The following is a 12,267-nucleotide window of genomic DNA, read 5'->3' on the forward strand; positions in this document are numbered from 1 at the left end:
CTATTAATAATGTGGATGAAAAATCAGATTGAGAAGCAAGCGCTCCTGAGTCCAATGGCCATTCAAGCAAAAGCAAGAAGTATTTATGAAGATATTAAGGATAAGTACGGTGAACTACAAGGCAAGTTCGTGGCAAGCAGCAGGTGGTTTATTAGGTTCAAGCATCGCGTTGGTTTCCAAAACATTAAAATAGTCACCAGTGCTGATTCTGCAGCTGCAGAGATATTTTGTGATGTGTTGGAAAACACCCCTTCTAAATATCCACAGCACTCAACTTCCGCAGTGGTGTTAATTCTGGCAACTATGCTCAAAAGGTAAAACTTGATGAAGCTATGCCTGTCTCCTCTCTTTTTGTAATTTTATAATTTTGAAATTTTTGTAATTTTGTACACTTTTGAAATTTGTCCTGTGCATGAGATAAAAAAAAATTGAATAAATAATTCTATTTACATGTTCATCAAACATTTATTTTTTGCTTCAATCAAATTTGCAAGTGCTGCAGCATAAACATTTAGGGAAATTCCAACTTACGTAGAGTTCCGCGGAATGCAACCCTTACCTAAGTCGGGGAGTTGTTGTTGTTTGGTTTTTTAGGAGCATTAGCAACTAAGGCCATATTGCTACAGGAATATGCAGTGGTCATTCCCTGACCTCTGCGCATCCTCCGTATTTGGTGGTGACAGGCTCGAACCCCGTTCTAATCAAGAAGTGTGTGCTACGCACTGCTGCTCCTTCCCACCTGGCTACGGAGGCACCCAAGTCAAGAAGTGGCTGTACATCCTCAGAATAGGTGACTGCTGATTTGTGGGCATCACCCAACATGGCATTAAATTTGTTGAAAGTCATGACTTTTGACAAATTTTTTGCTCATGCTTTGCCATACAAAACATGAGCAGAATATTTAAAGCCTACAAAGAAATTAAAAATGGGGCTCATCAGGCATCCATTTATGGTGGACCTCCACTGTAATGGATGCTAAGATCAACCTGTGTTTTGAACCATTTCTCCTTGTAGATGAATGTTTAAACTTACACCGCTTTCACCACTTAATGACTACATATAGTCAAATGACATTAATGAAACCTAAAATGCATATTTTAGACCACGACCAACCTCAATTTTATATTTTCTCAATTAAGTTCAAAGATAGAGCCAAATGATCAAATGCAGGAGTGCAATAGCACAAGTTCCCACTGTTTTAACCTGATATGAAAAAGACTTCTACAGACGGTGCGTGTTATTGGTAGTTGCAATAGAAGTTATTTTCCTACTGGGTTAAAACAGCAGGAAGGGGGGTAAACACCGTAAGACTGAGGCAGTCTGGAGGGCATACCCCCTAAGTAAATTTCAGCTGCGAAGGCATTACACTCATGAACTCCAATAATTTGCTTTTAATAATGAGAAAAAACTAATCAATTTATGGTGGACCTCCACTGTAATGGATGCTAAGATCAACCTGTGTTTTGAACCATTTCTCCTTGTAGATGAATGTTTAAACTTACACCGCTTTCACCACTTAATGACTACATATGGTCAAATGACATTAATGAAACCTAAAATGCATATTTTAGACCACGACCAACCTCAATTTGATATTTTCTCAATTAAGTTCAAAGACAGAGCCAAATGATCAAATGCAGGAGTGCAATAGAGCTTGCACTTGGTCATCATGCAACACAGAGGCAGAATGCGCTGGTCACACAGGAACTAGTAGTTGTTGGTGACTCGATTGTCGGGGAAACGGGGAACATGCTTTGTAAAAAGGATAGGTGGAATAGGACCAGGGTATGTCTGCCAGGGGCAAAGGTTGATGACGTTGTAGAGCAGATATCATCTTTTAAGGGCACAAAAGGTGATATAGTTGTACACGTTGGCACTAATGATATTAAGAGTAGGAGACCGGCGAATTACTTAGCAAGTACAGGTCACTGTTAAAAAAAAGCCGTGAATTAGGGTTGAATTTGAAAGTGTCTGCAATACTGCCCAGACACGACAGGAAGGAGTATATGATGAGAGCCTTGTCGATCAATTCGACCCTGGAGGGATTGTGCAAGGCTCAAGTGGTAGAATTTTTTTTCACCCTGGTCTGTACTTGTTAACAGGAGAGACTGCTTCTACAGGGATGGGATACACTTAAATAGAATGGGTGCAAGAATTTTTGCTGATGCTGTCGAGGCAGTGTTAGGTGGGTCGGAAAACTGCTAGTTAGGGGGGATACAAGGACTAATAGATTAACAGTAGCCACTGGCAGAGGTGGAAGTGATTCTTGCACTGCTTCTATTGAAATGAGCAGAAGCCTGAAAAACAAGATGCAGGATATTTCAGAGACTGCTGGGAGTCACTGCGGTACAAGTAAACACATGGGTTGTGTTAGGGTAGCTAAGAATAGAAACAGGTGCATGCATACTTGCGTGTACACCAATGCTAGGAGTTTGGTAAATAAATTTGATGAATTTGAGGTATTGCTCAAAACATCAAAGGCAGATATTGTTGGGATATCAGAGACGTGGTGTCACACAGATATAAGGAATGCGGAACTGGAATTTGGGGAATACAATGTGTATAGAAAGGATAGACAGGACAGGAGGGGAGGAGGGGTTATGCTATTAGTTAAGAAACACATAAAATCCGAGGAAGTGAAGCCAGTCGACATCGATGGACAGGGCAGTGTCGAGTCAGTTTGGTGTGACGTAAGCATAGGGAAATCAAAATTGAGAGTAGGAGTGTGCTATAGGCCTAATGACTCTGATGAGAATAATAAGATATTGTACAGGAAAATGGAGTGGGCCAGTAAATCAGAGAGTCTTATAATGGGGGATTTTAATTTCCCAGATATTGACTGGAATTTGTGGGTTGGTCACTCACACACCAGCCAGGCTTTTGTGGATTTATTGGATGATTCTTTTCTACATCAGCATGTTCATGAGGCAACAAGAGGGAGCAATACTCTTGATCTGATTATCAGTAGTGATTCTTCATGCATTAAGAATCTGCAGATAAATGAACCACTAGGTGGCAGTGATCACAGTGTGTTGAAGTGGGATTTACTCAAGGAGGTAACTACCATCAGAGGTAAAGGGAAGGGTTTTTGTTTTCGTAAAGGCGACTATGATGGTCTGAGACAGTATTTAAATTCTATACAGTGGGACCAACTGATGATGTTACCAACAGCAAACTCAAAATGGGAAGCGCATTCAAGGAACTAATCTTGGACGCTACCAGGCTTTACATACCAACTAAGAAATATTGTTCAAGGTTTAGGCCTAAATGGTTGTCAGATGAACTAATGAGACATGTGGCAGAGAAGAAAAATGCATGGAATACATACAAATTAATGGGTGACATGGAAGCCTATGATAGATATAAGTTGGTCTGTAACCAAGTCACAAAGGAGATTAGGCAGGCAAAGGCAGACTACAAAAAATCTTTCGCAAAGGATGCAAAGAAAAACAGAAAAGAGTTCTTTACCTATTTAAACTCAAGAAGGAAAGGGATGAATCAGATTGGTCCACTGGATATTGATGGTTCAACAGTTGAGGATCCTGCTCAGGTGGCTAACAATCTAAACGAGTATTTTGCATCTACATTCACGCATGAGGAGTTATTCAGGAAGGAGAATGACGTAGGTAAAGTAGACATTGGCAGTGAGCTAGATGATTTTGTAATAACTGAGGAAAGTGGAGGAGAGATTGTTGAGGATAAACATAAAAAAGGCACCTGGGGTGGATGGGATCTATCCAGTTATATTAAAGGAGGCAGCAAAGGAAGTAAGCAAACCCCTAGCCATAATTATGAGAGCTTCTTTGGACTCAGGGGAGGTACCCATAGACTGGAGATGTGCAAGTGTAACCCCAATTCACAAAGGAGGATCAAAGGCTGACACAAGTAATTATAGACCTGTTAGTTTAACTTCTGTTCCAGGAAAATTAATGGAGGCACTGGTTAAAGAAGCACTGCAGGATCATCTAGACAAGAATTCAGTTATAGCTCAGACACAGCATGGTTTTGTTAAGGGCAGGTCTTGCCTGACCAATTTGATTGGATACTATGATGTAGTCACAAAAGAACTGGATGCAGGGAATAACTTTGATATTATATATTTGGATCTTAGAAAGGCTTTTGATACTGTTGCACATGGAAGACTGCTGCACAAATTGGAGCAGTGTGGCATTGGAGGCAAATTGCTGCTATGGATAAGGGGATAGTTGAGTGGCAGAAGACAGAGAGTGGTAATCAATGGACACTGCTCAACGTGGACTGATGTTATTAGTAGAGTTCCTCAGGGTTCAGTGTTGGGTCTGTTGTTGTTTTCGGTGTTTATGAATGATATTGATGATGGTATATCAAGTTTAATGTCCAAGTTTGCAGATGATACAAAGGTTGGCAGGGTTGTTAAGGACACTACTGATGCTATGCTGCTGCAACAGGATCTGGAAAGGTTGAGCAGATGGGCTGAGAGGTGGCAAATGAAGTTTAATATTGACAAATGTAAAGTACTACATATGAGAAACAGTAACCCCAGAGCAACGTATCAACTCTGCGGTACTACACTGACAGTGGTGGAGAATGAAAAGGACCTGGGGGTAATTGTGCAGGCAGATATGAAGTTCTCTGAGCAGTGCAGGCGAGCTGCAAGAGTAGCTCATGGTGTCTTGTCAATGATATACAGGAATTTTTCTAGCAGGGATAAGGAGTTCATTATTCCCTTATATAAAGCAATGGTTAGGCCACATCTTGAGTACTGTATACAGGTCTGGAAGCCTCATTTCAAGAAGGATGTAGAGCTGCTGGAACGGGTACAAAGAAGGGCAACAAGGTTAGTGAATGGAACAAAGGGTTGCTCTTACAAAGAAAGGCTTAAGTTTTGCAAATTACAGAGTCTGGAGACTAGGCACGGGCGAGGTGATCTGATAGAGGTGTATAAGGCTTTGAATGGTTTGAGCATGCTCAATGCCAATGGGATTCTTCCTCTTGCTCAGAATAATCACCTCAGAGGACAAATTCAAATTGAGGAAGGACAGATGTCGGATAGATGTGCGGAAATTTGCCTTTGGCCAGCGGGTGGTTGGTTGGTGGAACCGACTTCCATCATTTGTTGTTGAAGTTGATAGCCTAAACAAATTTAAGGCTCAACTGGACAGGTATTTCGAACGAACGGAGGGGTGAAATGGGAGTGGTGTGTTTTTTTTTTTTTATTTTGGCTGATGCTGAATAAGCTTGTTTTCTTGCATCATATGCCTCTACTAATGCTAATGCTAATAGCACAAGTGCTTGAGTTGAACTGTAGTTTGAGTCCACATAATTGCTAAATATGGTTAACAGTACTCAATGTAAAAATGATATTAGTTGTCAACTCCTCTAACCTATGTGGTCAGGTCATGTCGGAGTATGAACTCATTTATCAACAATAAAAAATTCTTTATAATCTTCAACCAAACTATATAAAGATTAACTAAAATGAAACACCCAATAGCATAAAACTTGCAATTACAAATAGTTAATACATGTAACACAGACAGAATACTTCTGTACAAACTGCAATGGCGAAAGTAAAGAAAGCCAACATGAAAACCATGGGAAACTTAGTGGTCAAATGTGTTTACCCCAGTACTGCAGCTTCTCCTTGCATTCTTGGTAAACAGATGGCGCGTGTTACTGGTAATGACAGTAGAAGTCAATAACAACATATTGATTAGTTTTTTCTCATGATTAAAAGCAGATTATTGGAGTTCATGAGTGTAATGCCTTCGCAGCTGAAATTTTCTTTGGGGGTACACCCTCCAGACTGCCTCAGTCATATGGTGTTTATCCCCCTCTTCCCGGTGTTTTAACCCAATAGGAAAATGACTTCTACTGCAACTATCAATAACACGCACCATCTGTAGAAGTCTTTTTCATATCAGGTTAAAACAGTGGGAAGGGGGGACAAACACCCCAAGACTGAGGCAGTCTGAAGGGTGTACCCATAAGTAAATATCAGCCCACTCGTGAACTCTGATAATCTGCTTTTAATAATAAGAAAAAACTAATCAATACATTTTTATTTACTTCTTATGCCACTATTGATAACATCCACCATCTGTTTACTGAAAATGCAGGGAGAAGCTGCAGTACCGGGAAACGCTTTTGACTGGTAAAAGTTTGAGTTTCCCGTGTTGGCTTTCTTTACCTTAGCCACTACAACTGTTCTGGCTGGATAGCAGGAAGAACATCTTGAATTGCTTCAACCTCTTGTACTGTGGAAGCATGACCTGATAAGCATTCAACATTTGGGGGTGATTCTTGCCAATAAGTCAGGCAAGTAATAGGGATATGGAATCGTTTAGCAAGCTCTTATGAAATGAGCAGCACTCAACTTCCAATCTTTTGCCACCAACCACTCTGGGATCTTTCCCAGAATGCCTCTCATAGCTGGCATAACACCTGTACATCTTTCCTTATTAACAGTAGCACCTTGGAGAATGAATTTGTAATTGACAACACTACAATGTTAAAACACATACACACACTAATATCAATTGCTCTTTTAATCAGTCTTGCTCTTGCTAAAATTTTCTTGGTCATGGTTAATGAGCCAATTTCCAAATCAATAATTCATGGTTTGTGTGTGGGGCCCATAGAAAAAATACCAGGTCTTGTCCCTAGTAATCATGGACATGAAAACAGATTTTATCAAATGCATTACAAGATGGCCTGAAGTCATAATCTGATGAATGCAATGATCATTCATAAACGCCCAAGAGATTATAACATACTGAGCAGCTCAAAGCATGCTCAAATCATTCTAAAACAACCTCTGTGAAATTTTTAAAACTTCTGCATGTTCATCACTTATCACACAGCAATTCCTATGCACAAGTTTTCCAGTTGTTTGAAATTTTTTCATACACACATACAGTTAGGGTCTACCCGAATGGTCATCATATGCTACACTTCCTTCTTCGAATCTATGAATCCCTTCAAAAAATTGTAATACAAGACAAATTATCCTCTCTGTAAACCAACAACACAAATGTCTCCAATGTTTCAGAAGTAGATTTCTCAAAGCACTGGTAAAATTTGATGTTTCCATACAATTTGACATATCTCACACTAAAAAAAAAAAAGATAAAATAAATGAACTTCAAATGCACATAGCATTGAAGTATGTATTTTGAAATTTTTTTTTTTTTTTTTGATTTGGTAGTTGTTGGCGCATCGGCTTCTGTGGCCATATTGCACCTCCCAAGGTTTTTGCAGTACTTTGATCCAAGCCCGAGGCGGGAATCGAACCCGCGACCTTTGGGTTGCCGGGCAGGTACTTTACCCACTCGGCTAGCCCGGTCGGCTATGTATTTTGAATGATTAACAAATTTTTATATAAATAAGGCTGAAACTTGCAATTTCAGAAAAGTAAATCATGATGCATTTACTGATTACAGTGCTGACCTGTCCAGGAATTTTTTTGACTGTACTACATATAAAAAACTCCTCTGAGGGAATAAAATAAATAACAAGCACAAAACTTTCAAATTCCGAGAATGTCTTTGCCAACCTTAAAGGAAAAACAATACTATAATAAACGTGAAAAGTAAATGAAATTGCTGGAACAAACTTCCATCTGTCGTTGTGGAAGTTGATAGGCTGAATAAATTTAAGGAGGAACTGGACAGGGATTTGGAGGGAATGGTGTGATTTTTTTTTTTTTTTTGGCTGATGCTGCATAAGCTCATACACTTGCTTTCTTGCATAAAATGCCACTGCTACTACTACTACTATAACTGGAAGAAAAATTAAAATCATAAACTACTTACTTCATGTTCCACAATGCCCTATTATGTCATCAGATATCCTCCCAGGTAAAAACTTACATAAAAAAATGTAGTTGATTGTAGACTGAGACAAAATTAAAACAAATAGAGTTATGGTTTAAAGCAACTCTAACAATGTTGACGTCATGTCTCACATGAACAGCTTATCATGTAAACTTTATTAAGGCTATTAGGATTATTTTTGAAAACTTTTGATATTATTTATGGTTTCCAGATTGATTTATTAAAATACCCACAATGAAACTTACCTCTGATGCAAGGCATGATGGCTCTTTGTTGAATAGCCGATGGCTTTTCAAAACCATAGGCATATATACCACGTAACAGATCTTCACGTAAGTTCATGTCATCAAAATTATCTACTACTTCACTCCAAGTACCCTTAAAAAAAATTAAATATACAGATTTTCAAACACATGAAAACCTAATATTTATGATCAAGCTTCTTTTCTAGTTACTATAATATTTGTCACAATAAAAGTAATAAACCTTTATGCACTTTGTAACCTAGTTAACTTATAGTTCCAAAGATCAAAATTCCATCCTCCTATTCTGCATCAAGATTAAAAATTTTAGTAAAGGTAGTGCAACGTAAAAGTTAATGACATGAAGAAATTATAAATCAGGAAACTCATCACATACTCCTATATACAACTTTGCAACATTTTCTTGTGAATCTGAATACAGGAAAGAAACACATGGCAAACAGCACATATCCCACAAGAATTTGCGATCCTAGGAAACTGAACCGTCAAAGAAACAGGGAATATGTTATGTAATAGGGAATATGTTATGTAATAAGGATAAGTAAAATAGGATTAGGGAACATTTGGCAAAAGCCAAAATTACGGTACTTACAGAACAATTATATTTTAAGGATAACAAGAAGGTATTATTGCACATGTAGTAGAGATGCAAACTTTTGACTTCACACAAAGCATGAAGCAAACATCAGCTTCATTAACTTTCTTCTGTGGATTTGTTTATCATTTGATTATTAGACATCAAATGATTCTGATTGTTTCAATAAAAACACTGCTGCAGACTCTGCCCTCATCAAAAATGTTGAGTCAAAGTTTCATTCATAATGCTCCCACTGTCTAGACTTTGATGAGAATTTGTGCACCATGTAGCCACATGCACCAATAAAGTACTTCCTCAGTAAACAAAACAACAGAATTTTCTCCTCTTGTTTTAGACTCTCTCCACAACCCTGGCAGAACCAATGATCATGACACAATCAGAATAATTCTTCTGGTTCAGTCAGCTATGGTAATCAATTTCCAAAATGACAAAAATATTTAACAGTTACATAGCTACCAACTTTTGACTTTCAAAAAGCTGAAGATCAGGCATTTGTAAAGAGGAGTTTTCTAACCCAGCTGAATATTTTCCAGCACTACTACAAGGAAATGTTAAAATGCATTTTAACAATAGGATTTAACTGGAAAAATTTCCTCTTGTTTTAAACTCTCCACAACCTTGCCAACAGAATACCTCTGACTAAGTCAGAATCATCCTCATGGTTATTAGTCTGGATATTCTATTAAACATCAATTTGCAAAATGGAAGATTTGAAAACTATTATAAAAATATATCTGTACATAATATTCTTTTCTTCAACATATAGGTATAATGACATGGATGTTAGGTATTGAAGTGAACAACTAAGTTCAGCATGACATATGGTCCACACAATTGCAAATGCATGCCACAGGCTGTCAGCTCCCACAGGTCTATGGTCTACCAAAAGTGCACAAGCCAGGCATCCCTCTTAGACCTGTTGTCTCGTTGCAATTCTCCAACATATGAACTGTCAAAACAGGTCATCCGTTTGCTGACACCCCTAGAAGGAAATACCAGTCACACCATCTCAAACAGTGAGGAATTCCTACGTCTCATCAAGCACCTCACAGTTCCTGAAGATGAGTTCATGGCATCCTTTGCCGTAGTCTCTTTATTTACTTCCATACCTGTTCAACAGGCTGTCGTATGTGCCTGGCAACTTTTGGAGAATGACACCAGCTTACCAGACAGAACATCTCTATCTACAGAAGATATCTGTACTGCCGTTGATTTGTGCTTGTTCGGCAGTGTCACCATGTTTGGTGACACTCTCTACAGACAAATACGCAGAATGGCAATGAGCATCCATGTTAGCTCTGTCGTTGCTAATATCACAATAGAAGAATGAAAATTCCTGAACCCGCCATTACCGGTCTCCCTCTGGTGCCAGTATGTCGATGACATCTGCATCATCATCCCCAGAGGTTCAGAAGCGCAGCTACTACAACACTTCAATTCCTTATCCCTCTTCATCCAGTTCACATTAGAATTAGAGTCGAACAAGATGTCTCAGTGAGGCACAGTATAAAGTGTTTGCAACTTCCCAGTAGAGGTTTGCGATCTCTTGTCTCGAAGGTGAAAACACCCATCCCCCTCTTTTACGTAGTGGTACTATATACCGGATCACATGCCACGTTTGTGGCAGCTGCTAGGTGTGGGGGACAGCTCCAGGACCTCCTCACAGAACAGGATAGGGCCATTCACCTAGGCGACTCTACACTCTGCAGTCGCAGAGCATTTTTGGTCGATGCAACATGACCTCAATCCCAGTCGCAACAGCAAGGTGGTTGACAATCCTGTCACTACCATCACTGTCCGTGGTTACAGTCACTATACATATCCAGTAATCACAACGTTTTGAACTGCAATAGAGGTTTATGACTACACCCAATTTTGGAGCCTGTAGTGTTATAACATGACAAACACTGGCAGTCAGCCCATATACGCACCCTGTACCAACAACAATCACCTAATTCTATGTACTAAGTGATTCAGCATTCTTGCATCTATGTACATGCCTCACTCAACAGGAGCATGCACTGCTCATTTCATTTCTAACTTTTTATGTTATATTTATATATTCATGTATGTATGTACTTCTCAGCCGATGAAGAGATTCGCTATCTCGAAAGCTATTGTCATTAAATATACTTAGCTATTGCTTTTATTGGACGAACTGAATTTATTTCTTAGTCCAATCTATGATTCCAAAGGAGTATGTTAGCACTGGGATTTCATCCCAGTGCTAACACACTCCTTTAACCACTCAGCTTTGCTTTGAGCAGGCTTCTGAGTCTCTGATGGTATTTTTCAGTCTGGCAGGCCTTGATTTCCTTTTGCTTTAACAGATGAGCCCTGCCATGGCTTCGATCTGCTTACCAGTCTACATTTGGTAGTTAAAGCCGACTAATTTCCCGATGCAATCCGTAGGTCTCACATTTGTCAAGACCAAATTCCATCCTGATATTACTGCTGAATTCTTCAGTGATCCGGAGTAGTTGCTGGAGTTACTTCTTGGTTTCCGCATAGTACATCAGGTGGGAGAAGTATTCAGGTTTTTCCTTCCTTCTTTGAGGTTATATCCATACTTGCTGTTGTTGAGCATAGTGGACAGCAGGTTGAGTGTTAGAAATTTGTACAAGAATAGAATGATCTGTATGATTATTATTCTTTTCCTTCTTTCCATTAGTGTTTTAAATCTACTGATACTAATTGTTTCTCTGACCGCATTGGTGAAATTATTATTGTACAGATGGAATCTTTTATTCTGCAATTCACCATAAAATCTTGAACCTAGGTTTTCCAATATATATGGCTAAAGCTGTTTAAGATATAAATGTAATTGCAATTGGCTTATATCCAAATCTCCAGCTTCGTATCCTGTCTACACTAAAGATCACAACAATTTAAAGAGTTATTAATCAGTCCAAACTTGATTTTGAATAGGCTGAAACTTGCTTCATGTAATAATTGTAGTTCAATACTCTAGTCCAGTGGTTTTCAATCTTTTTTTTTTAACAACGGCACTCCTACTCAATTTTCTGTCTGTTAGATCCGTTTCTCTCTCTTTCTGTGTGTGTGTGTGTGTGTGTGTGTGTGTGTGTGTGTGTGTGTGTGTGTGTGTGTGTGTGTATTATGTGAGGTAAAAGTTAGGCAAAAGTAATAAAAATAAATAAATATGGCTATGTAGCTATCATTAGAGGCAGCAAATGCACATCCTCCACATGATGCCTAATTATATCTGATAATTAAAATAAATATGATATTTAAAATAAAAACATCAGCCAGTAGTACGGCAATAATGCAGAGCGAAACGAAACGCAAAAAAATATATTTTCCTTTCTATTATATAAGCTGGTTAATCTTGCATTATGTCAGTGGTGTGGCTCTGATCAAGAGTGCTGTCTGTTCTATAGATTATTTTTCGCTGCATAAGGACCACCGCCATGCAAATCCTCTGCATTGGTTGATCTATCGGGGAATGGAGGGGTGGTTTGGTCCTTCGATATTTCTGCCTTTGCGATGATTTGTATGACGATTGAAATGCAGCGATTCCATGACCATTATTGGCCTCGTGGTCCTCTGTCGATATGGGGTATGATGGTCAGTC

The 12,267-nt window shown here is 38.9% G+C and overlaps 1 protein-coding gene across 1 annotated transcript in view; it reads right to left on the minus strand.

Annotated features, from left to right (window-relative positions):
* Positions 1–12,267, minus strand: part of LOC150091147 (eukaryotic initiation factor 4A-I-like) — a 260,943-nt gene that overhangs the window by 187,956 nt on the left and 60,720 nt on the right. Inside the window, exon 3 of the mRNA XM_090374499.1 lies at positions 8,060–8,192. Within this exon, the coding sequence (XP_090230625.1) occupies positions 8,060–8,192 (133 nt within the window). The remainder of the gene's footprint in view (positions 1–8,059; positions 8,193–12,267) is intronic.

The sequence above is a fragment of the Mastigoproctus giganteus genome, chromosome 1 (assembly GCF_048544385.1).
Source record: "Mastigoproctus giganteus isolate SK-2022 chromosome 1, ASM4854438v1, whole genome shotgun sequence".
Classification (NCBI taxonomy): domain Eukaryota; kingdom Metazoa; phylum Arthropoda; class Arachnida; order Uropygi; family Thelyphonidae; genus Mastigoproctus; species Mastigoproctus giganteus.